Source organism: Salvelinus alpinus, chromosome 33, assembly GCF_045679555.1.
Source record: "Salvelinus alpinus chromosome 33, SLU_Salpinus.1, whole genome shotgun sequence".
NCBI classification, from domain to species: domain Eukaryota; kingdom Metazoa; phylum Chordata; class Actinopteri; order Salmoniformes; family Salmonidae; genus Salvelinus; species Salvelinus alpinus.
The window spans coordinates 4,362,336-4,389,014 of NC_092118.1; the positions used below are offsets into that span (position 1 = coordinate 4,362,336).

Genomic DNA, 26,679 nt, shown 5'->3' on the forward strand with positions numbered 1-26,679 from the left:
TCGATCCTCTCGAAAACTAAAGCATATAGCTTGCTACGGCCCGCCACCTACAAGGGGTCTGAATACTTTTGCAAGGCACCGTAAAATTGAAATGTCGCTACATTTGCGGATAAAATTCTAATTTACTCAACCTTTTAATATTTTTATGTGGCCTTATCTTAATTTTGGGCTTTTATACGTTATACATACTTTATAAATGTTTTGAGTTTTGTTGATATATAACATTTTGATATATTTCTTTTAACATCCAGTGTTGTATGCTTATTCTTTTACCAATGATATGTTCTAGGCCAGTGGTGGGCCATGATTTTGGCTTGATGGCCACATTAGGATTTCCCAAATTCAAAGGAGGGACAATTTTTTGGCGACCAATTTCTTAGTCAAAAGCAATAGAAAAAAGGGCAGTTACTTGAAAACATATGGGTCCATTATAATTTCTATATACTTTATATCTAGTGTTAGACGTTCAAGAGTGGCCTGTAGTGTTTTGCTAACCCAAAATAATCACCCATCCCCCCCCAAATAAAGTTTTTACTCAAACCTCCCCCGTATGTTGCCCACCACTGTTCTAGGCTATTTGGAGACCCTTAAGGAGCATCTACCAATGGCATGTCCGTCTTTTTGTGAGAAATTACACTGGCCACTCATAAAGTATAAATAGCCCACACTTTAGATGAGGCCATGCAACAACACTTAACTAATGACTATTAAATAGTTTACAAGGACCTAGAATTAAATCTTATGAATGGAGTAATGATGAATAAATTATGAATAAACAACTTACAAATCCATAATAAATGCTTTATTACATGGAGTTATTATAAAGTGCTACCCAATGTTCTTCATGGATGAGTCATTTTTACATTTTAGCCATTTAGCAGATGCTCTTATCCAGAGCGACTTACAGGAGCAATTAGGGTTAAGTGACTAGCTCAAGGGCACATTGACAGATTTTTCACCTTGTCGGCTCGGGGATTCAAACCAGCGCCCTTTCAGTTACTGGCCCAACGCTCTTAACCGCTAGGCTACCTGCCGCGTTATATGCAGTATGATAAGGTTAACAAATTAAGGCCAAGTATTGCCTATATCTGGTCCTAGTCAGTGATCTTTATCGTTTGTGGTTGGGTGACATTTAATATAATGGTGAGCTGTAGGTTTTTTTTGTACATTTTGTAGGTTTTCTCATCTTAGATGTGCCACTGTCAAATCACAATGAATCAATTCACATTTACTAAGAATTGACATTGAAATTGTATATATTTTATTGGTAGCCTGACAACCTGCATCCATGAGAATACATTGCGACTTTCTAGTCAACTTACATCTCAGTGCAGAGAGAGAGAGAGAGAGAGAGAGAGTAAGAACGAACTAAAGAAAACTAAAGAAAGACAGAAACAGAGACAGATAGAGACAGAGAGACAGTGTCCAACACTGATAGTTGGGAGCTGGCAGACACCTCCGTCTGCTAGCCGAAGAGACTCACCTCTGATAATATAAACCTGGCCACCTATCAAGTGTTTCAGGCAACAGAACAGCCCATCTGACAACAAGGGTTGGTAAGCAGTGAGGGAAACAATGGACCAAGATGTCAATAGTTGGGGTGAGAGAGTTCAGGAGCAGACATAACAAAGAGAGAGAAAGTGGGAACACAAAACAACAGCAGGAGAGAGAAACAGGGTCAGAAGGTCATCAGTATCACACGAACTTGCTGGAGCCTCTGGTCATTTCGGGGAGTTGGAAGGGAGATGAAGGGTAAAGGGGGTAAAAACAGAGGGAAAGTTTGCAGCATGGTGGGTGCTCAGACCACTTCATACGGCCTACATATTTGATAATTTCCTGAAATTAAAGAGGTACATGAACTAAATATTTTCAATTGCGGCATAATAATAATAAAACAATAGGAAATGTCCATTTTCAGGGGTGGGGGGTCCCTCGATGACATGATCTTGCAAGGAATTTGATGGATGTGACCCCAAGACACGCTAACCTGAGGTAATATTATTGTCAAACTCAAGTTCATTCTTTTTGACATGAATCAAAAAGAACGATAACTTATACAGTATGTTCTTCAAAAACAGCTTTTACCCTGAATGTGAAGGCAGGGATATTGGTTTTGTGCGAATACCCGTACTTGGGTTCTAAATAGTAGGCATTTTGGGTACGTGAAAATAGAAAGCTTATGTTAGGTAAAATTGTCAAAATGTTGTATGCTTTAAATGACAGAATGTCTTACAAATTTTGTCTTTTCATCTAGTAGAATGAACGAATAGCGGGAATCAACTGCATTATTTTATCTAACGTTTATTTATTCAGTGGAACCCATTGAGACCAGGGTCTCATTTACAATTGTGCCCTGAAGACAGCAATTCAACAATATCAATGGATATTTCCCCAAAAATACAAATAAAACAACAATTTACAAATTCAGCACCACAATTTCAACAATACGTACACATTTTTTATACTCAATCAAAACAACTACAACTCTCATTTAACACATTCATCACCAGAGTCCTAAACTACTGTAGAGGCACCAGGGTATCAAGAGCCTTATAGGCCATTCCAAAACTTTTCCTAGCTCCGTGGAGACTAGTGGGACTTCAAGAGTTAAATCAACCCTGTAAACGGGTTTGGTGCCTCGTATTTTTATACCTTAAAAGTGAGGCAAGATAAGCTGGAAGCTTGTGCAGCAGAGCTTTGTAAACAAAAAGGGATTCATGAAGTGATCTTCCGACATTCTGACACAGGATGCAAGAATGTGTACTAAACCTGTGAACCTGTCACTTGTGATAAAGTGAAGAGCACTGTGGTGAACGGCATCTAAGGGTTTTAGAGTAGTGGCTGCTGCATTCTGATAGATGGTGTCACCATAGTTGAGAACTGGCAGGACGGTTGGCTGTACAATCTGCTTCCTGGTGTTAAGGGAAAGGCATGATATAAAAAAAAGAGCTAACTTTAAATCCGTATGTTTTTTAAAAGTTAAATCTTTGTCAATCCAAATGCCCTGGGCCCGACTTCCCAAAAGCATTTTAAGGCTACGTTCATCGTTAGAACCTTTGTAGGAGCATCGTTAAATCTTTGAGCTGTTTCCTAAAACCACCTGTGGTAACTTTACAAGGATTATCCACACCCGTTTCACTGTTTAGTGCCTTTACTTGCAAACTACAAAATTAAGGGGTACAGCCATGTACAAACAGTAGAAAACAGGAGTGCGATATACGCAACTCAACATGAGGTCGAGTCCCATTAATGCTGTGCCAAATCTGGGTGATGACATCACAGGCATATAAAGGTCACGGTCAACACCAATGTCCGTAATAACCATACTCCCACGACTAGTAATTTTTACCTCGACTATCCGGTGCCCCCGCACATTGACTCTGTACCGGTACCCCCTGTATATAGTCTCGTTATTGTTATTTTACTGTTGCTCTTTAACTACTTGTTATTTTTATCTCTTACTCATATTTTTTAAACAGCATTCTTGGTTCGGGGCTTTTAAGTAAGCATTTCACTGTAAGCTATACACCTATTGTATTCGGCGCATGTGACTAATAACATTTGATTTGATTTGATAGTAATAATACTATACTGCAGTTAAGTACACCACCTATTCAGTAGGAATTATTTATATAGCGTCCACACTATAACACCAAAGTTACTAAAGTTGCTCTTCAAAATGCTTGTTACTTAACAACTGGCTCAGACCACTCTTAAAATAGCTAAGTAAGTCGTTAGATGCGTTTTTGCCCTTCCTTTACACACACGATCTCCGCTAAACACAAAATGTAAATGTTTGTCTTTCTGTGACCGCTGATAACTTCAGAACGAATGTTACAGTAACATATTAGCATCCACAGTTTTTGTGCAAGGAAAGTCATACCATATAAAAAACCTGTGAGCTGTTGGCTAGACAACACATGCCAAGACGAGAGTAGGCACATTTACTATTTAACGCAACATTTTTTTGTAACAAAACTAGCGTTAGAGATGAAAATGTGATGGAAAAACTTTGAAATTAAATTTTTTTTGCGGGATATTAAAACGTAGGCGAAAATGTACATTTTGTGTGCACTACCTCATCACGCACTGATTTTTATCTGCAACAAGTTTGTTGGTGGAAACACAAAATATGCAGATTTTAGAATATATGGAAAACTAGCTACAAACTTGCCCATTCTTTGCATAACAAGTGAAGACGCTTCAAAAGAAAACCGAGATGAGTGTATTAAAAGATAAATACATAGACCGAATATACAAAACATTAAGGACATCTGCTCTTTCCTTGACTTTTCCACATTTTGTTACGTTACAGCTTTATTTCTAAAATTGATCAACTTAAATACAAATCCTCATCAATCTACACACAATACCACATACTGACAAAGTGAAAACAGGTTTTTAGAAATGTTTGTACATTTATTACATATAAAATAAGAAATACATTACTTAAATAAGTATTCAGAACCTTTGCTATGAGACTCGAAATTGAGCTCAGGTGCATCCTGTTTTCATTGATCATCATTGAGATGTTTCTACAACTTGATTTGGGTCCACCTGTGGTAAATTCAATTGATTGGACATGATTCGGAAAGGCACACACCTGTCTATAAAAGGTCCCACAGTTGACAGTGCATGTCAGAGCAAAAACAAGCCATGAGATTGAAGGAATTGTCCTTAGAGCTCCAAGACAGGATTATGTCGAGGCACAGATCTGGGAAAGAGTACCAACACATTTCTGCAGCATTGAAGGTCCCCAAGAACACAGTAGACTCCATCATTCTTAAATGGAAGAAGTTTGGAACCACCATGACTCTAACTAGAGCTGGCCGCCCAACCACACTGAGCAATCGGGGGAGAAGGGCCTTGGTCACGGAGGTGACCAAGAACCCGATGGTCACTCTGACAGAGCTCCAGAGTTCTTCTGTGGAGATTGGAGAAACTTCCATCTCTGCAGCACTCCACCAATCAGGCCTTTATGGTAGAGTGGCCAGACGGAAGCCACTCCTCGGTAAAAGGCACATAATAGCTTGCTTGAGTTTGCCCAAAAGGTACCTAAGGACTCTTAGACCATGAGAAACAAGATTCTCTGGTCTGATGAAATCAAGATTGAAACTTTGGTCTGAATGCCAAGCGTCACGTCTGGAGGAAACTTGGCACCATCCTTGTGGTGTAGAATGATGAGGAAAAAATATTTTAGAATAAGGCTGTAACGTAACAAAATGTGGAAAAGGTCAAGGGGTCTAAATACTTTCCCGAATGTATTGTATGTAGCCAGGTGAATCCAGGTGAAAGCTATGATCCCTTATTGATGTCACTTGTTAAATCCACTTCAATGAGTGTAGATGAAGGGGAGGAGACAGGTTAAAGGATTTTTAACTGAATATTAGGAAGGTGTTCGTACTGTTTGGTTTACTCAGTGTATTTGAAGGATATTGAAATCAGTTTAATGTTAATTAAACATTGGATGGTTCTCTCATGGATTGAGTTCCCGCCTAAAAATATCTTGTCCCGGTTTCCCGATAGCGCCCAATTTGGCTAAGGTGTATGTAAACTTCCGACTTCAACTGTATGTAGATATAATATAAATCAAAAAACAGAATATTTAAAAAAAAAGGTGTGTGCTTGAGCTAATCGTAATAATTATCCTAATAAATTGGTTCCTCAAAGCGTAGACTTCTGACTTTAGTTTTATTTCAGTATACATGGCAGCTAAAATCTAAATTGCTTATACAATTCCACATATACTGCTGATGACAATGGTGTTATGTGTCAACGGACCTTTAATTTATAGTCAATCCACATGGTTGGGAATTTTATTTTGGATCATTTTGATAATTACTTTAGATGATTATGGTATGCACGTGACAATTAGTTCACGCGTGGTGTAAGAAGGTGCTATATCTGCCTTGTAAGGTGGGATGAGGGCCATACCTATAAATGCTGTTTCTGATTGAAAAATAACCTACACACTGAGGAATGCTGTAAGGCCGAAACGTCGGTGTATGCTATCCTGGTGCAGTAAAAAGTCAGCTTTATGCAACATCTTTTTGAGTGTGGACCCATCACACTTTTTTGGGGGCTTAAATCAACAGTTGCACAGAAATGTATGATCTTGACAAACACATATTACTGCTAGTTACAAGAAAATTCCTCATTCAATGTTGCTTCACTTGATCTATCCAGTGCTACTCTGGTCCTTCAAGTGACCGAGACCAGATCTGACCAGATCTGAAAGCAAGGACTCTCATTATCGTTAAATGAAACCTGGACTCAGGTGACACTGACTATTATTGACAAAGTGTTGACAAGCAACCAGAAGAATGTCTTAGTGTACTTACTGGGTGGCTTGTTGGCAGCCAGATTTTTGAAGTGACTGCCTTTGATGATCTCCACTGAGAGACGGCCCGTGGTGGCATTGTAGACGAGCCCTACCAAGATCTCTGGTGTGGAGCCTTGGCTGGCTGACTGGAAAGAAGAGGCACTTTCGCTGCAGGACATCTCCGATATACTAGCCTGGGATTCACCGCCCTGCTAGCACGTGGGTGGACAGATGGACCAACAAGAAGGTCAGTGAATTTTCAGGGCCTGCATCTCAGAGTAGGAGTGCTGATATAGGATCAGTTTTGCCTGAATTGTCATAATTAATACAAGTACATGGACAGGGGGTGACTTGATCCTAGATCTTTATAAATACGGGCCCAGGATTCAATGTTAGTGAAATTTGTAAGGAAGTAAGGTTAGGAATCTACATTCTTATAATAAAAATGCAGAGATACTGTAATAACTGGCAGACATACTTTGACAAACTTTTGAGACAGCATTGGACAGTAAAATGTGAAAGTTGTTAGGGTTTGTATGGGTTTCTCTGTTTTGGACTATGTTCATCACCCTTTACAACGAGGTGACTATCACAGGTCATCAATTTCTCACTATTTAACTAGATAACTCAAATCAAATAACTGATGTTTGCAATGTGGAAAAGAATCCAGGCAAATAACAGAATGTAAGAAATAAAGTCTTCATGTATTATCCGGGTAGGTTCCTAGTAAGTACATGACAAAATTACCCCAGGAACAGCATTCTACCATCACAGCTGTTGTGTACAGTAAATGCTTGAGGCCTAGCTTTTCCTTTGATCTACTCACAGGGAAGGCACAGCAGGGGTCCAGTATGACCGGCACCGACATCTTGCCCTGCAGGTTGAGCTTGGTGAGGTAGAACACCTTCTCTCCCAGCACCTTCTCTTTCTTCATCCGCCGCACGCTGTAGAGACGGAATCGAATGGAGTAGTTGCCGATCATCTCGGACTCCACGTGACTGAAGTGGAAGGTCTCTGTGAAGACCGGGCAGGGCCCTTTCTGGATGCACGTCTTCGCCCTCTGCTTTTTTGTGGGCAGCAGCACCAGATGTACCTGCCAGGCAACGTTGCCGGTACGCTTGAGGGCCGGGATGTCTGTTGCGGCCGTGACCGTCACCGCCAGCCGCTGGTCCTGGGAGTCGTAGTCCAACACCACGTCCAGGGTGCCATATTTGGCCAGGGGTTCCGGTTCGTAGCCCTTGGGGAGCTGAGACGCTGACCCCCGGGCTGACATGTTCTAAAGAGACACATTATACCACACAAGAAGTAATGTACAAAAGATTGGCAAACACAATACATAACATTTTTTTAAAGTCTACACCGCCATACGTATGATCTATCATACGTTATGCAGTCATCACAGCTCTTGGACTATTTCTACATTGCTAGTCACTTGAACTAGAGAAGTACTGATCATTTCCTTGAAACTGAAAAGCCTTGACTATCACAAACACCTGAGCTACGAGAGAGATCCTAAAGACTCAACCTCTAGTTTCTACTTGGGTGAACAGGGTGAATTGGGGGATTTGAACTATGGGAGGTGAAATGGATCAGGACGATCAAAGTTACCTTATGTTTTTGACGTAGTTTATCGTTGCTCTTGTACCATGACCTGTATAAGGGCTTCTGTCAGATAAAAACATAACACACATTTATGAAGGAAATCTATCAGACAAAATCCTGACAGTGGTGTAAATGTTTACAAGGCTGTTTCAAAGGCTGGATTACAATCTGATAATTTAGTCCCTCCTTCTGCCCTTGTTGGCTCCCCCCTCGCAGATCTGAAAATAGTTATTGATAGCAATATAGCAATAGCTCAACAATGTGGGGTGCCGTTTTCAACATCTTGTTACCATCTATCCAATCCTTCCCAATCTCTGAGGGTGAGGGGTTAACAGGGAATTTATTGGATTGGAATTCAAGCAAAGAGAGTGGGAACATTTATTGGGAGAAATAGAGGTTGAGAGACTTTGGCTATCTGTGTGCATGTGTGTGTGGTCGTGAAGCCCAAAATAAGTGTTTCATTCTGATCATTTCTTCCCACCACGGCAGTCTCATGCATGAAAAATCTACAGGTGCAAAAATGAACTTTACAATCATATTCTATAGACCCCACACCAGGCATGACTAATATCATAAATAGTCAGAAAATGCAATAATCAAATTACCGAAACAGCTATACATCATCCTCTGAGCTCTAGTCTTGTCCAAACCATAAGGTTTCTCAATCAAAAGACTTCAATAACTTTTCTTCTTTCTTTTAATATAAGCCTCTTGCTCCTTTGTGAAGAAATGGGGGACTCAGTACTGGGTCGGAAGAAACCAAAATCATCCGGTTTTCAGGAAAAGCAGAGAGGAAGAGGTGAAGCCTGCAAACCGGATGCTTCCGGTTTCTACCGACCCCACTCGGGCGTTTATTTTACACCTGCTACATTCGGTTACTCTGTAGTGATTCAGAGAGGGAAGTTGAGAAGGAAAATGGCTGCAAATGTAGAAATATATATTTTTCCCCCATGAGGTTTCCATGACAGGTGGTCCTTCTTTTCCATGTGGTTTTCATGGTTTCAGTCATGTATAGAGTGCTCTTTTATTTAGTTTTGTTGTTTTTTAACTATCGTTTGGCGTACAAAAATATCTGGTAACACTGTATTTTAAGGTACACATCAATGTGGGACTAATGTATGTAGATTAATTAATTTAAACAACTGCACTTCCATATATACTTTCATATACACAGAGTAAAACACTACTAATATTGAGTTTTGCCCTCAGAACACCCTCAATTCGTCGGGCTGGACTCTACAAGGTGTTGAAAGCATTCCACAGGGATGCTGGCCCATGTTGACTCCAGTGCTTCCCACAGTTGTGTCAAGTTGGCTGGATGTCCTTTGGGTGGTGGACCATTCACAGGAAACTGTTGAGCGTGAAAAACCTAGCAGCATTGCAGTTCTTGACACACTCAAACTGGTGCTCCTGGCACCTACTACCATACCCCGTTCAAAGGCACTTAAATCTTTTGTCTTACCGATTCACCCTCTGAATGGCACACATACACAATCCATGTCTCAACTGTCTCAAGGCTTAAAAATCCTTCTTTAACAAGTTACATCAATAAGGGATCATAGCTTTCACCTGGATTCACCTGGTCAGTCTATGTCATGGAAAGAGCAGGTGTTCCTAACGTTTTGTAAACTGAGCATGGGCCAGCATCCCTTGTGGAACGCTTTCGACACCTTGTAGAGTCCATGCCCCAATGAATTGAGGGTGTTCTGAGGGGGAGGGTGCAACTCAATATTACGAAGGTGTTCCTAATGTTTGGTATACTCAGTGTGTATGTCATATAGCCAACATTCAAGTCTGATATAAACAACCAGTGGCTACCTGTCAATCAGAGCCCAACCTGTTTTGAGCCCCACCTGTTTAGCAAAAGATTAAACAATATTTAAAAAATAAAATGTTTTTGTTACCCTTTTTTGTATTTTATTTTTGCATTAATACGTGCACATATCAGTTTGCAAACAATGTAATTAAAAAAAAATCTTTGAGTTAATAAAGCCGCATACAAACATGATCTCTTTTTGGCTTTCTTGAGTAAGACAGCTCCAAAATGCAGGTCCACTTCTGAGTTTAAGGGTCTCTTTTCCAAGCTTAAAAGGACACCATGGGGCAGAAAAGGTTGAATACATTGGTCATGCTGTCAATTCAGCACGACTTCTGCCACATTCAAAACAACTGGAAACTTAGAACTGGGAAACCTCAGACTTCAGTGAGTTCACTTTGTCATCAAAGTCTGCCATTCTCTGGATTTATGGTACGCTCAAGACAACTGGGAACTCGGGGAAAAAACGAGCTCCGACTAGGAAAATACGCTGTGAACTCGGACTTCCAAGTCGGGAACTCCGGCCTCTTTCTAGAGCTCCGACCTGAAGATCACTGACGTCATGATTCAACCTTTCTTTTTTTCAGAGTTCCCAGTTGTCTTGAAAGCACCATAAATCCAGAGAATGGCAGACTTTGATGACAAAGTTTGATGACAAAATCTGCCCACAAGAAGGATCGCCGCGCCACCTTCCTGTTCAAGTGAGCACAGCACAACAGGGTGAGTCCAAATATGAATCGTATGCTACTGCATAACTTATGTAATATGTAAGGGGTATATGTATACTGTAGCTAAGGAAATAACACTAAGTGTATGTTGTGTAGTAAGCTGTTAGTAGCCCATGTGCCTCATCCTAAGAATTTGGTCCCTTTCCCCCTCATAACTTAGCCTACTGTTCTGACTTGGTAGTGCACATGTAGCCTATAGCCTGTTTTAGAAGAATGTCATCATTGAATATTGTAAGAACTTTCATTGTCTGGCGCCGAAGAACATGCCTGACGTTTTACATTCTCCCGACCAATTGTGCTATTTTGTTCGTTTTTTTTGCGTTTGTTTATCTTATTTTTTTTACTTACTGTGTACATAATGTTGCTGCGACCGTCTCTTATGACTGAAAAGAACGTCTGGACATGACAACAGTGATTACTCACCGCGGACTGGAATAAACTTTTTCCTTTAACGAGTCCAACGAGAAGGATATTCTGCTTTCACTGGAACAGGCCCAGATCCACGCCTTTTGCGTGAAGAAAAGACACAGGGAAAGGGGCCGCAGAGAGGGCAGTCTGCTGAGAATCCAGAGGCGAGCGAGTAAACTCCCATTGCCATCCGTTCTTCTTGCTAGCGTGCAATCATTGGAAAATAAAATTGATGACCTACGGTTAAGATTATCCTACCAACAGGACATCAAAAACTGTAACATCTTATGTTTCACCGAGAAGTGGCTGAACGACGATACGGACAATATAGAGCAGGCGGAATTTTCCATGCACCGGCAGAACAGAGACGCTACCTCTGGTAAGACGAGGGGTGGGGGTGTGTGTCTATTTGTCAATAAAAGCTGGTGCGCAATGTCTAATATTAAAGAAGTCTCGAGATATTGCTTGCCTGAGGTAGAGTACCTTACGATAAGCTGTAGACCACACTATCTACCAAGAAAGTTCTCATCTTTATTATTCGTAGCCGTCTATTTACCACCACAGGATGAAGCTGGCACTAAGACCATTCTCAACCAGCTCTATAAGGCCATAAGTAAAGAATAAAATGCTCACCCAGAAGCTGCGTTCCTAGTGGCAGGGGACTTTAACGTAGGCAAACTTAAATCAGTTTTACTAAATTCTTACCAGCATGTCACATGTGCAACCATAAAAATAAAAATCCTAGACCACCTTTACTCCACACACAGAGGTGCATACAAAGCTCTCCCCCGCCCTCTATTTGGCAAATCTGACCATATTTCTATCTTCCTGATTCCTGCTTACAAGCAAAAACTAAAGCAGAAAGTACCAGTGACTCGCTCAATATGGAAGTGGTCAGATGACACGGATGCGACACTACAGGACTGTTTTGCTAGCACAGACTGCAATATGTTCCGGGATTCATCCAATGGCATTGAGGAGTACACCACCTCAGTCATCGGCTTCATCAGTAAGTGCATCTACGACATCGTTCCCACAGTGACTGAACGTACATATCCCAACCAGAAGCCATGGATTACAGGCAACATCTGCATCGAGCTAAAGGCTAGAGCTGCTGCTTTCAACAAGCGGGAGACTAATCTGGACACTTAAAATAAATCCCAAGCACACCAAGACAGTCGTGAAGAGGGGACGACAAAGCCTATTCCCCCCCAGGAAACTAAAACGATTTGGCATGGGTCCTCAGATCCTCAAAAGGTTCTACAGCTGAAATATCGAGAGCATCCTGACTGGTTGCATCACTGCCTGGTACGGCAATTGCTCGCCCTCTGACCGCAAGGCACGTGTAGTGCGTACGGTCCAGTACATCACTGGGGCTAAGCTTCCTGCCATCCAGGACCTCTACACCAGGCGGTGTCAGAGGAAGGCTCTAAAAATTGTCAAAGACCCCAGCCACCCTAGTCATAGACTGTTCTCTCTACTACTGCATGGCAAGCAATACCGGAGTGCCAAGTCTTGGACAAAAAGGCTTCCCAACAGTTTTTACCCCCAAGCCATAAGACTCCTGAACAGGAAATCAAATGGCTACCCGGACAATTTGCATTGTGAGCCCCCCCCCCACCCCCCGCAGCAACCCCTCTTTTTACGCTGCTGCTACTCCCTGTTTATCATATATGCATAGTCACTATAACTATACACTCATGTACATACTGCCTCAATTGGGCTCCCGCACATTGGCTAACCGGGCTATCTGCATTGTGTCCCATCCACCAACCGCCAACCCCTCTTTTACGCTACTGCTACTCTCTGTTCATCATATATGCATAGTCACTTTAACCATATCTACATGTACATACTACCTCAATGAGCCTGACTAACCGGTGTCTGTATGTAGCCTTGCTACTTTTATAGTCTCGCTACTGTATATAGCCTATCTTTTTACTGTTGTTTTTATTTCTTTACCTACCTATTGTTCACCTAATACCTTTTTTGCACTTTTGGTTAGAGCTTGTAAGTAAGCATTTCACTGTAAGGTCTACCTGTTACCTGTTGTATTTGGCGCACGTGACAAATAAACTTTGATTTGACCTAAAACACAAGGCCAAATCTGCACTGGAGTTGCTTACCAAGAAGACAGTGAATGGCAAGACCTTAAAATGGTTGTGGTTCTAGCAATGATCAACAACCAATTTGACAGAGCATGAAGAATTTAAAAAAGAATAATGGGCAAATGTTGCACAATCCAGGTGTAGAAAGCTCTTACAAATGCAGAAAGAGTCATACAGTGTGTGCAAATGAGGTAAGATAAGGGAGGTAAGGCAATAAATAGGCCATAATGGTGAAGTAATTACAATATAGCAATTAAACACTGGAGTGATAGATGTGCAGAAGATGAAGGTGCAAGTAGAGATACTGGGGTGCAAAGGAGCAAAATAAATAAATAAATACAGAACGGGGATGAGGTAGTTGGATGGGCTATTTACAGATGGGCTATGTACAGGTGCAGTGATCTGTGAGCTGCTCTGACAGCTGATGCGTAAAGTTAGTGAGGGAGATATGAGTCTCTCAGCTTCAGTGTTTATTGCAGTTCGTTCCAGTCATTGGCAGCAGAGAACTGGAAGGAAAGGCGGCCAAAGGAGGAATTGGCTTTGGGGGTGACCAGTGAAATATACCTGCTGGAGCACGTGCTACGGGTGGGTGCTGCTATGGTGACCAGTGAGCTGAGATAAGGCAGGGCTTTACTTAGCAAAGACTTGTAGATGACCTGGAGCCAGTGGGTTTGGCAATGAGTATGAAGCGAGGGACAGCCAACGAGAGCATACATGTTGCATTGGTGGGTAGTATATATGGGGCTCTGATGACAAAACGGATGGCACTGTGATAGACTGCATCCAATTTGTTGAGTAGAGTGTTGGAGGCTATTTTGTAAATAACATCATTGTTGTGAAACAGGAAGCCGATTCTCGATTTAATTTTGGATTGGAGATGTTTAATGTGAGTCTGGAAGGAGAGTTTACAGTCTAACCAGACACCTAGGTATATGTAGTTGTCCACATATTCTAAGTAGTGATGCTAAGAGTAGTGATGCTGGACGGGCGGGCAGGTGCGGGCAGCTGCGGGCAGCGATCTGTTGAAGAGCATGCATTTATTTTCACTTGTATTTAAGAGCAGTTGGAGGCCATGGAAGGAGAGTTGTATGGCATTGAAGCTCGTCTGGAGGTTAGTTAACAGTGTCCAAAGAAGGGCCAGAAGTATACAGAAGGGTGTCTTCTGCATAGAGGTGGATCAGAGAATCGCCAGCAGCAAGAGCGACATCATTGATGTATACAGAGAAGAGAGTCGGCCCGAGAATTGAACCCTGTGACACCTCCATAGAGACTGCGAGAGATCCGGACAACAGGCCCTCCGATTTGACACACTGAATTCTATCAGAGAAGTAGTTGGTGAACAAGGCGAGGCAGTCATTTGAGAAACCAAGGCTATTGAGTATGCCGATAAGAATGTGATGATTGACAGAGTCGAAAGCCTTGGCCAGGTCGGTCGATGAATACGGCTGCACAGTAATGTCTCTTATCGATGGCGGTTATGATATCGTTTAGGACCTTGAGCATGGCTTAGGTGCACCCATGACCAGCTCTGAAACCAGATTGCATAGCGGAGAAGGTACGGTGGGATTCGAAATGGTCGGTAATCTGTGTATTGACTTGGTTTTCGAAGACCTTTTAAAGGCAGGGAAGGATAGATATAGGTCTGTAGCAGTTTGGGTCTAGAGTGTCATCAGTGTCATCAGTTATCTGGATTTGGGTGAAAGAGAAATGGGGGAGGCTTGGGCAAGTTGCTGTGGGGGATACAGGGCTGTTGACCGGCGTAGGGGTAGCTAGGTGGAAAGCATGGCCAGCCGTAGAAAAATGCTTATTGAAATTCTCAATTATCGTGGCTTTATCAGTGGTGACAGTGTTTCCTAGCCTCAGTGCAGTGGGCAGCTGGAAGGAGGTGCTCTTATTCTCCATGGACTTTACAGTGTCCCAGAACTTTTTTGCTACAGTATGCAAATTTTTGTTTGAGAAAGCTAGCCTTAGCTTTCCTAACTGCCTGTGTATATTGGTTCCTAACTTCCCTGAAAAGTTACATATCACGGGGGCTATTCGATGCTAATGCAGTACGCCACAGGATGTTTTTGTGCTGGTCAAGGCCAGTCAGGTCTGGGGTGAACCAAGGGCTATATCTGTTCCTGGTTCAACATTTTTTGAATGGGGCATGCTTATTTAAGATGGTGAGGAAGGCACTTTTAAAGAATTACCAGGCATCCTCTACTGACGGGATGAGGTCAATATCCTTCCAGGATACCTGGGCCAGGTCGATTAGAAAGGCCTGCTCGTTTGACAGTGATGAGGGGTGGTCGTTTGACCGCAGACCCATTACGGATGCAGGCAATGAGGCAGTGATCACTGAGATCTTGGTTGAAGACAGTAGAGGTGTATTTGGAGGACAAATTGGTTAGGATGATATCTATGAGGGTGCCCGTGTTTACGGATTTGGGGTTGTACCTGGTAGGTTCATTGATAATTTGTGTGAGATTGAGGGCATCAAGCTTAGATTGTAGAACGGCTGGGGTGTTAATAAGCATGTCCCAGGTTAGGTCACCTAGCAGCACGAGCTCTGAAGATAGATGGGGGGCAATCAATTCACATTTTTTGTCCAGGGCACAGCTGGGGGCAGAGGGTGGTCTATAGCAAGCGGCAACGGTGAGAGACTTGTTTCTGGAAAGGTGGATTTTTAAAAGTAGAAGCTCGAATTGTTTGGGTACAGACCTGGATAGTAAGACAGAACTTTGCAGGCTATCTCTACAGTAGATTGCAACTCCGCCCCCTTTGGAAGTTCTATCTTGTCGGAAAATGTTTTAGTTAGGGATGGCAGAGTGTGCTAAAGCAGTGAATAAAACAAACTTAGGTAGGAGGCTTCTAATGTTAACATGCATGAAACCAAGGCTTTTACGGTTACAGAAGTCAACAACTGAGAGCACTGGGGAATAGGAGTGGAGCTAGGCATTTTTTAACAAGAGTTTGAATTAAGGTGGGTTCCGTCTACTCATTACTTCACATAGAAGTAGCCCATTTCAGTGTTGCGGACAATTTAAGTTTGAGGCTTTACTGAGCCAGACAAACTTCCCACTTCGAGGACAGCCCTTCCTCGTTTTTTCCGCACACCAAGAATACAGACATTTGCTCAGTCTTACACGAACTGGCACATTTTCTGACTGGCGCTCGCTTTCTTGCATTGTTGTTATCCTTCCAAATAATGACTTTGGACATGTGTGCGTTACTATCAATGTAACTGCCTTATTTTCTGTATGTCATTGTAGAAAAGTAGTGAAGACATCAAAACTAAGAAAAAACACATATGGAATCATGTAGTAACCAAAATAGTGCAGAATAAATGAAACTATATTTTACATTTTACATTCTTCAAAGTAGCCACACTTTGCCTTGATGACAGCTTTGGACACTCTTGGCATTCTCTCAACCAGCTTCATGAGATAGTCACCTGGAATGCATTTCAATTAATTAACATGTGTGCCTTGTTAAAAGCTAATTTGTGGAAATTCTTTCCTTAATGCATTTGAGCAAATCAGTTGTGTTGTGACAAGGTATGGGTGGTATACAGAAGATAGTCCTATTTGGTAAAAGACCAAGTCCATGTTATGGCAAGAATAGCTGAAATAAGCAAAGAGAAATGACATGAAGGTTAGTCAATGCCGAAATTTTCAAGTACTTTTGAAAGTTTCTTCAAGTGCAGTCGCAAAAACCATCAAGCGCTATGATGAAACTGGCCCTCATGAGGACCGCCACAGGAAAGGAAGACCCAGCGTTACCTCTGCTGTAGAAGATAAGTTCATTAGAGTTAACTGCATCTCAGATTGCAGCCCAAATAAATGCTTCACAGAGTTCAAGTAACAAACACATATCAACATCATAAGAGAAGACTGCGTGAATCAAGCCTTCATAGTCGAATTGTGCAAAGAAATCACAACTAAAGGACACCAATAAGAAGAAAATACTTGCTTGGGCCAAGAAACACAAGCAATGGACTGGTGGAAATCTGTCCTTTGGTCTGATGAGTCCAAATTTGAGATTTTTGGTTCCAACCGACGTGTCTCTGTGAGACGCAGAGTAGGTGAACGGATGATCTCCGCATGAGCGGTTCCCACCCTGAAGCATGAAGGAGGAGGTGTGATGGTGTGGGGGTGCTTTGCTGGTGACACTTGTGACACTTAAACCGCATGGCTAATGTATGGAAAGTTACTGAGTGAGACCACGAGGAGTGCAGAAAGATTACATTCTGTCAAAACATGTTAAACCTCATGGCTCCTAAGGAGGGAGGCAAAGGACAACAGTCAGGTTTCAGTCACTGATAAGGTAAGACAGTCGTGGATTAGGGAGGAGCGAGCAAATCGGCCCGAGGTCAGGTCAGATGAAGTGAGAAGGAACAGTCCTATCCCACACATATGTAATTCCATGCCCACGAAGGTTCTAGCATGAGGCAAGGCCATGACTACACCAGTGAGCGGAACCAATTAAGTTCCTGACAGAGATGTATTGGCTGTCTAGATGTGCAAATAGTTTACTCCGCCTAGTAGGGGTGTATAAATATATGTGCTTGTGTAAACATGCATTTGTCTTTGCAGCTGTATGACCCAGTGGGTGGATAAACATGGTTTGAGCTTTTTCAAGTTGTCCGTGAGTGTGTTCAGAACCTAACAATACTTTCAAAATCTTAGCTAGCAAGCTAGACAAGCACTCATCATCATGAATCAGGTCGACAATCTACTGGGAAATCCTTTTCAATCGCTGTCATATGAAGATGAATTATAAATAAAACGTACAGGTGCACATCGGCCATTGGACATAAACATTACAAAACAAGTTGGAAATCGAAATTCAACAATGAATGGTTTGGAAGGAATCTGTGGCTAACCGCAAGCGTTGCAAAACCATCACTAGCCTGCTATTCAGTGGAGAGGGCGTGTGGACCGTCGTGCCACCTTCCTGTTCAAGTGAGCACAGCTTAACAAGGTCCAAAAATGTCTTGTATGCTGCTGCATAAATCATGTAATATGCCAGGGGGATATGTATACTCTAACTAAGAAAGAAATACTAACTGTATGTTGTGTAGTAAGCTGTTAGTAGCCCATGTTCCTCACCCTAATAATTTGGTCCCTTCCCACCTCATAACTTAGCCTATTGTTCTGACTTGGTGGTGCACATGTAGCCTATAGCCTGTTTTAGAGAAATGTCATCATCAAATATTGTAAGAGCTTTCATTGTCTGCTTATATGTCCCCTTTATTTATCCTACAGTTCTGACTTTGTGTACAGGGAAAATACTGTAAGAATGGCTCATGTTCTGAATTCTGTCGCTGTACAAATAGTAATATTGACTACGTCTGTCTTAGGTCGCTCATTAATGTCTTAAATCGACATTACGGATTGCCTCTTTCCCGCTCATCATTCCCTTATGCCATAGTTTGTACATCTCAATTGTCAGTAGAAATCATATTTGTTTAAGCAATCAGCCATACAAGCTATGTTTTTTTTAAAGGCAGTAAATGAGGTTGAATGAACTGTTTCGCTGCCAGGCAAGGCTCCGCTGATCCCAGGTGTTAAGGATTCACTCCATGGTACTGAAATGAAGCTCTGCCTTTGGGATAGCTTCATGTAGGCTGGCACCGTTTGTCACCGTTATAGTCCAATTAATGTATTGTATAGTGTTGTGTTGTGTTGTGTAGTGGGTTTGCTGGCATGCATCTAAAAAAAAATTTGGTCCCCCACTAAGATTTACAAGCTAAAATTGTCACTGGCCTTTATACTTTGTAAATACTTGTGTAATTTCTCACTAAAAGATGGACATGCCATTGGTAGACATTCCAGCAGTACCTGTTGTTCCTTAAAACTTATTCGGGATAGGGGCAGTATTCAGAGGTTTGGATGACTGAGGTGCCCAAAGTAAACTGCCTGTTAAGCTAGGATATGCATAAAATAATGTATGTGAGTATAACAGAACTGGTATGGCAGGCAAAAACCAGAGGAGAATCCATCCGGATTTTTTTGTTGTTGAGCTCACCACTCATTGAAATGGCTGTCTATGGGAATATCAACGGAATACCTCTTAGATTGCAGTTCCTAGGGCTTCCAGTAGATGTCAACAGTTTTTCTAGGTGGCTTTTTCTAGGTGGCTCCCATTTTGGCTGTAGTGTTGTGGCGCGCGTCGGTGAGGGCACGCATTTCGTTATTTATCTCCGGTAATGAACATACTATTCTGAGGCGCTGTCCTCAGATAATCGCATGGTATGCTTTCGCTGTAAAGACTTTTTTTAATCTGACAAAGCGGCTGGATTAACAAGAAGTTAAGCTTTTAAACGATGTAAGGCACTTGTATTTTAACGAATGTTTAATATTACGAATTTTGTATTTTGAAATTCGCGCTCTGCTTTTTCACCGAATGTTGTCGCGGTGGGGCGCTAGCATTACACCTGTCCCAAAGTTAAGGTCTGAAAATAGCCTAGAACAGGGACAGGCATTTTCGATGGGGGTCGGAGCCACAAAACAATGGAACTCAACATGAGGGGCAGCAGTGGCTCATGGGTCTGCGTACCCACATCCATACCCCAATTATTTTTATATAATGAACATCCATAATGTACTTTTTACTCCATACATTTTCCCTGACCCCCAAAAGTACTTGTTTATATTTTGAATGCTGAGCAGGTCAGGAACATTTTCCAATTCACGCAAGAGAGCATCCTTGGTCTGCCCTACTGCCTCTGATCTGGTGGACTCACCAAACACATATGCTTCATTTGTTTATTATGTTGTGGTGTGCCCCTGGCTATCTGTAAATAAAATAAAAACAAGAAAATGGTGCCATCTCGTTTGCTTAATATATTCTTAGAAGTCTAAGCCGCTGAGGGAGGGGTGACAAGATGACATATATCATTGTTTTAAGAAGGTCATACCATGGATCATTTAGCTACTTTATTTAGCATTTTAGGACCCCTTTAGATATAAAAAATATATATTGAATTTGGCCTTCACTACTATAGCCCATAGAAACACATTGAATAAAACATTCATAAATGGCAAAAAAAATGACAAAAGGTTTTGAAGCGTCTGTTCTATCGAGGAGATATTAGAAAGGAAATAAATATGTTTTCTTTTACACAGGAATTATAGGTATATATATATTATTTTTGCACCTATTCATTTGTATGGATTACCTTAGACGAGTTGGAGAACACCATCGTGTTCGTGAGACTCTCCTTTTCCTACAGGGGGTCATATTTGTTTTTTCTAGGTCTAACCTGTCACAGATTCCCCCGGTACTGCTGCTCAGTCCCTGCACCATCTCTGGAGGTCTATGTCACCGGCCTCTAGGCGTCACTGAACTGTTTCATTACGCACACCTGGTTCCCATTTCCCCTGATTAGTAATTGCATACAGTGCCCTCTGTTCACCATTGTCTTGTCGGTTATTGTTCCCATGTCCGTTGGTCTATGAGTACATGTGCTTTGTTATTTCGGCTTTCGTGTTGCGTGTACTGTGCACTTTTTAGTACGGGACTCGTCCTGTGTATTGTTGTGCATTTGTTATTACGGGTCTCGCCCCGTGTAGTGTATTGCGGGTCTCGTCCCGTGTATTTATTAGGTTTTACCTCGCTCTTTTGTTTGGGTTACATTCCTGTGTTTTTGTATACATGTTTGTTTCGGGCTTCGTCCCCGTGCCTTTCATGGCATGTTGTATATTTTGGGTGGAGTATTCAAATCCGCTATTACGTATTCCTGCGCCTGTCTCCAATCATTTATACAACGTGACATAACCATTTTTTTATTTGTATTATGTTACTTAAATTATAGAGTCTAGGGGGATTAATATAAGGAATTTGAAATGATTTATACTTTTACTTATGATACTTAAGTATATTTAAAATAAAATACTTTTAGACTTTTACTCAAGTAGTATTTTACTGGGTGACTTTCACTTTTACTTGTGTAATTTTCTATTAAGGTATCTTTACTTTTACTCAAGTATGACAATTAGATTTTTTCCACCACTGCTGCCAAGGCATGCTAAACTTACAAACTACATGATTTTACTCAGCATAGAGCTAGTCTAAAGTTATACATCACACTATTAAAACAGTGTGACTGTTTTAAAATAAAATGTTCAATATATTTAAACATATTCTGAATCGTGTGCTTATTTTTTAACCATTGATATGTTCTAGTGGCCATTTTGAGACCTCTAGGGGGGGCATCAGGTACTGCTGGAATGTCTACCAATGGCATTTCCATCTTTTTGTGCGAAATTCAACTGGTCACTCAAAACATTTATTTAGTCATTATAAAGTATAAATATCCCACACTTAACAGTCACGCAAAAATATGATTAGTGATTTAGGAATAAACATTTTACTAATCAATTATAAATGCTTTATTACATGGGATTATTATAAAGTCTACCCCAAAATGTTTTTAGCATTAAGGCCTGCAGTCTAAAACTTCACCCTGGAGTATTGATTTACCGACCGATCTGTAGGGATAAAAACTGAGGTCAGTTTCACTGTCTTCAATGATATTTTGTGTGCTTCCATGTGTTCTATCTCTCCATTCAGCCGAAGGCCTCTTGTAGGTTCTAGATAGCACAATTTCTAAGAGTGTACAAGGCAAGAGGCTAATCTCATCAGCATTTAATTTCACACCGCTCTCACATTGCACGAGGGTGGAGAGAACTTTTGCGTAAATGCACGAATGCTTCACAATATCTGTGACACGATCAGCCTCTTGTTCAGCACTCTCTCTGTACTTTCCTTATTTGCACCACTGTTTATGGTCACGCCATATCACAGAGTCTCAGTTTACACCTTTTTATTTTATGTTAGTGTCTGATCTCATCTCCGATTCAGACATTTTACACCGACATATGATAATCACAAACATGCCTCACATCTTTCAAAAATAAATATATTACAAATACATGTTGAACAAATGACCATATTATGTTTGATTCACTCTTCAATTTGCATCATTGGCATACAAACTCAAGTGGTCATTTATCTTAGATGTAGCCTACATACTTTATACGGTATGTTTTATAGAAATGTGGCAAAACACATTGGAGCGGTTTCCTGGATACAGATTAAGCCTAGCCCTAGACTAAAAAGCTAAGCATATCCAATGAAAATAATTTTGAGTCCAGGACTAGACTTAATCTGTGTCCGGGAAACTGGCCCTCAGGAAAAACTTTCTCCAATATGTTACTGGTTATGTCTTTCCGGTATGGCCCGTGGTGTCTCTCACCTCTGGGCTGAGCACAGCTGTGCTGTCGCTGGGTACGTCCTCCTCATACCCCTTGTTTAGGTAACTCTCTGTCTCCTGTCCATTGCTGGCCTCGCTCGGACACTTGCCGTAGGAGTGATGGGGACTGTCGCTGTTTTGGGACAGGTTGCACTTGGCATCGCCCAGGTCTGATGGTGTGTAGGACATCCGCGGGGAGCCGTCCTCGTCCTGGTACGGTGGTGGTTGAAGCTCATCCAGCGGGGGCGTTCGCCTCATCCTCTGGATGCAGTTCGCTGGTTGGGGGGGAAGGAGAAGAGATCATCAAACACAAACAAAATGACTTTGGCAGGCTCAAGCTCAAACCTGTCTCTTCCTATCCCCTTGTTGAGTGACAATCTCCTACAATTGTAAGGGATTGATTTGGTGTATTGTCCAATTCAAGCCAATCTTAAAAATTCATTTGACAGTTCTATCTAATTTCTGCTAGTCCTTTCTTGGATCACATTTTCAGTGTGAAACACTGATATACAGGCAGTCCCTCCAGGATTTTTTTAATATATGCCCCCCATAATTTGTAGGTACTAAAAAGATTAAACCTACATATCAAATCAAATGTTATTTGTCACATGCGCCGAATACAACAGGTGTAGGTAGACCTTACAGTGAAATGCTTACTTACAAGCCTTTAACAAACAATGCAATTTTAAGAAAAATACCTAAAAAATAAGAAATAAAAGTAACAAATAATTAAAGAGCAGCAGTAAAATAACAATAGCGAGGCTATATACAGGGGGTACCGGTACAGAGTCAATGTGCGGGGTCACCGGTTAGGCGAGGTAATTGAGGTAATATATACATGTAGGTAGTTATTAAAGTGACAATGCATAGATAAAAACAGAGAACAGCAGCAGCGCAAAAGAGCATTGCAAAAATAGTCTGTGTATTCATTTGATTAGATGTTCAGGAGTCTTATGGCTTGGGGGTAGAAGCTGTTTAGAACCCTCTTGAACCTAGACTTGGCGCTTCGGTACCGCTTGTCGTGCGGTAGCAGAGAGAACAGTCTATGACTAGGGTGGCTGGAGTCTTTGACAATTTGTAGGGCCTTCCTCTGACACCGCCTGGTATTGAGGTCCTGGATGGCAGGAAGCTTGGCCACAGTGACGTACTGGGCCATACGCACTACCCTGTAAGTGCCTTGCGGTTGAAGGCCGAGCAGTTGCCATACCAGGCAGTGATGCAACCCGTCAGGATGCTCGGGTTGCTCTCGATGTTGCAGCTGTAGAACCTTTTCAGTCTCCTGAGGGGGAATAGGTTTTGTTGTGCCTTCTTCACGACTGTCTTGGTGTGCTTGGCCCATATTAGTTTGTTGGTGATGTGGACGCCAAGGAACTTGAAGCCCTCAACCTGCTCAACTACAGTCACGTCGATGAGAATGGGGGCGTGCTTGGTCCTCCTTTTCATGTAGTCCACAATCATCTCCTTTCTCTAGATAACATTGAGGGAGAGGTTGTTGTCCTGGCACCACACAGTCAGGTCTCTGACCTCCTCCCTATAGGTTGTCTCGTTGTTGTCGATGATCAGGCCTACCACTGTTGTGCCATCGGCAAATTGAATGATGGTGTTGGAGTCGTGCCTGGCCGTGTAGTCATGAGTGAACAGGGAGTACAGGAGGGGGCTGAACACGCACCCCTGAGGGACCCCCGAGTGGAGGATCAGCATGGCGGATGTGTTGTTATCTATCCTCACCACCTAGTGGCGGCCCGTCAGGAAGTCCAGGATCCAGTTGCAGAGGGAGGTGTTTAGTTTCAGGGTCCTTAGCTTAGTGATGAGCTTTGAGGGTGCTATGGTGTTGAACGCTGAGCTGCACTCTCACATAGGTGTTTATTTTGTCCAGGTGAGAAAGGGCAGTGTGGAGTGCAATAGAGATTGCATAATCTGTGGACTGTTAGTGGTATGCAAATTGGAGTGGGGTCTAGGGTTTCTGGGATAATAGTGTTGATGTGACCCATGACCAGCCTTTCAAAGCACTTCATGGCTACAGACGTGAGTGCTACGGGCTGGTAGTCATTTAGGCAGGTTATCTTAGTGTTCTTGGGCACAGGGACTAAGGTAGTCTGCTTGAAACATGTTGGTATACAGTCTCAGACAGGGAGAGGTTGAAAATGTCAGTGAAGACACTTGCCAGTTGGTCAGCGCATGCTCAGAGTACACGTCCTGGTAATCTGTCTGGCCCTGCGGCCTTGTGAATGTTGACCTGTCTTTTACTCACATCGGCTACGGAGATCGTGATCACACAGTTGTCCGGAACAGCTGATGCTCTCATGCATGTTTCAGTATTACTTGCCTCGAAGCGAGCATAGAAGTCATTTAGCTTGTCTGGTAGGCTTGTGTACATAAAAACCAAGAAAAACACCTGGGGTCCAATCTGCAATTAACCCTATCAGTCCAGAGACCCCTGCAAAAAAAACATATTATTTTTCTGACTTTCATTTATCTGCATGTCCACCCTTAAATATAGCCTCACAATTATGTGTTTTACAATGTTATTTTCATGATAACCAGGGCTACAAGTAGAACACAATACAATCTGACATAAGGTCCAGCAAAAGGAAAAACCTGAAAAAAACGAATTTATATGAATGCTGAAATAGTTTACACATTGGGAAATAAATATCCAACTAGTCATTGACATCTTTGTGGAGTTTGTGACAGCAACCAAGATTGTTTTTTTTATATCGAAATAAATCATGCCTTAGTTTTAAAAATAGGAGAAAGATTGTTCAAGGAACGTTTCTCCTTGTATTGGATTTTGGTGAAATTGTTTACCTGCATGCGGAAACCTCTATTTTAAAACCCTTGGACGCAGTCTACCGTTCCGCAATACGTTTTATCACAGTGGACAATTTTAGGACTCATCATTGTAGTCTGTATAAAAATGTGGGATGGACCTCTCTGTCTGTAAGAAGAGAGCTGCATTCTCTTTTATTTATTTACAAAGCAATCTTACAGAAACTCCATCTATATGTAACTTCATTAATTAAGATAAGAATCATAAGTTACCAAACCCATTCTCAGGAATGGATAACACTAGAGATCCCTTCAGTCTTCACAGATGTAGGAAAATCCGCGTGTAGTTTTTTTGCCCCTAATTTGTGGAACAATATGCAGAGTTCACTGCAGCTAGATGTACTGTTGCCATTCAGGCAGGTCAAATTATTGATTGAGGACTTCTATGTAGTTGAATGTGATTGCTTTAATTAAATGTTTATTTTTGTTAATTGTGTGCTGAATTACATTGTTTTATACACTTGTATGTTTTAATATTCTGTTTTTATTGTAATGTGTACAGGGCTCTCTTGTAAAATAGATGTTTAATCTCAATGTGACTCCCTGTTTAAATAAAGGTTAAATAAAATAATAAAAACATAAAACTATGAGCCTATTACAGTATTATAGACACTATGTCCTGGGATTTTTGTGCTTGTCTTTGTGCTTGTCTCCACCCACCCCTCCACAGGTGTCACCCATCTTCCCCATTATCCCCAGTGTATTTATACCTGTGTTTTCTGTTTGTCTGTTGCCAGTTTGTCTTGTCTCGTCAAGCCTACCAGCATTTTCCCCGTAATTTTCTCTAGTCCCTGTTTTTTAGTTTTCCCGGTTTTGACCATTCTGCCTGCCCTGACCTTTCAGACTCTGCCTGCCCTTGACCTGTCGTTTGCCTGCCCCCTGTTTTTGTAATAAACTTGTATTACTTCGAACTGTCTGCATCTGGGTCTTCTCCTGAGCTCTGATAGCTACAGTTATGTTTTTAAAGACCCCTTCGGGATCCGCCCTTGTCTCACAAACATCGCTCTAGCTCAGACCCCGTTAAGCACACAGACTTATGTTGTTGTTATCTACAGATGCAGAAGAAATAGACAAATTCAATGGTACAACCCAGATGTCTGTAACCCATTTTAAACACACAATGTTTCAAATGGGTTACAAGTTCAAAATGCTCCAGCGTTATTGTGGGACTCATTGGGTTAAGACATGAATCTTAATTACATATTCCATGATAACAATAAGAGACAAAATGCTATTTTGGGCTGTTTCTTTTTTTGAACAAACACAACTATTTTTTGGAACATAACAGTTGGTGAGAGCCTAGCTAATCTAGGTCTACATTTCAATGTCATTATGCATTTCATCCTCCTTATCCTCCTCCATACCAATAGCTCCACTGCATAGTTGTTGGTTGTGGTACATGAAGACCAAGGCTCGTAGGTTGTTGTTGGAGGTTGATCAGCGATCAACACGAGCTTGTTTATACTGCTGCTTCAGTCAGCATCAAATGAGTTTGAGACTGCATCTTTGTAGCATTTGGCCAGGGTGCTCCTCTTACTGAAGCCTGGAACAGCCTTGTAACTAGACACTCTGTCATCCATAAACGCAATGTGATGTGGATCAAACACCCTCACTCCTTGGAGGAA

The 26,679-nt window shown here is 41.7% G+C and overlaps 1 protein-coding gene across 3 annotated transcripts in view; it reads right to left on the reverse strand.

Moving 5' to 3' along the window:
* syt14a (synaptotagmin XIVa) overlaps positions 1–26,679 on the reverse strand; it is a 201,603-nt gene that overhangs the window by 22,796 nt on the left and 152,128 nt on the right. Inside the window, exons 5-9 of one of the 3 annotated variants that reach the window (XM_071380789.1) lie at positions 22,229–22,500; positions 7,931–7,987; positions 7,149–7,598; positions 6,342–6,534; positions 1,484–1,540 (exon numbers count right to left, since the gene is read on the reverse strand). In XM_071380789.1, the coding sequence (XP_071236890.1) occupies positions 1,484–1,540; positions 6,342–6,534; positions 7,149–7,598; positions 7,931–7,987; positions 22,229–22,500 (1,029 nt within the window). The remainder of the gene's footprint in view (positions 1–1,483; positions 1,541–6,341; positions 6,535–7,148; positions 7,599–7,930; positions 7,988–22,228; positions 22,501–26,679) is intronic. The other 2 variants (XM_071380790.1, XM_071380792.1) reach the window with 2 other exon arrangements.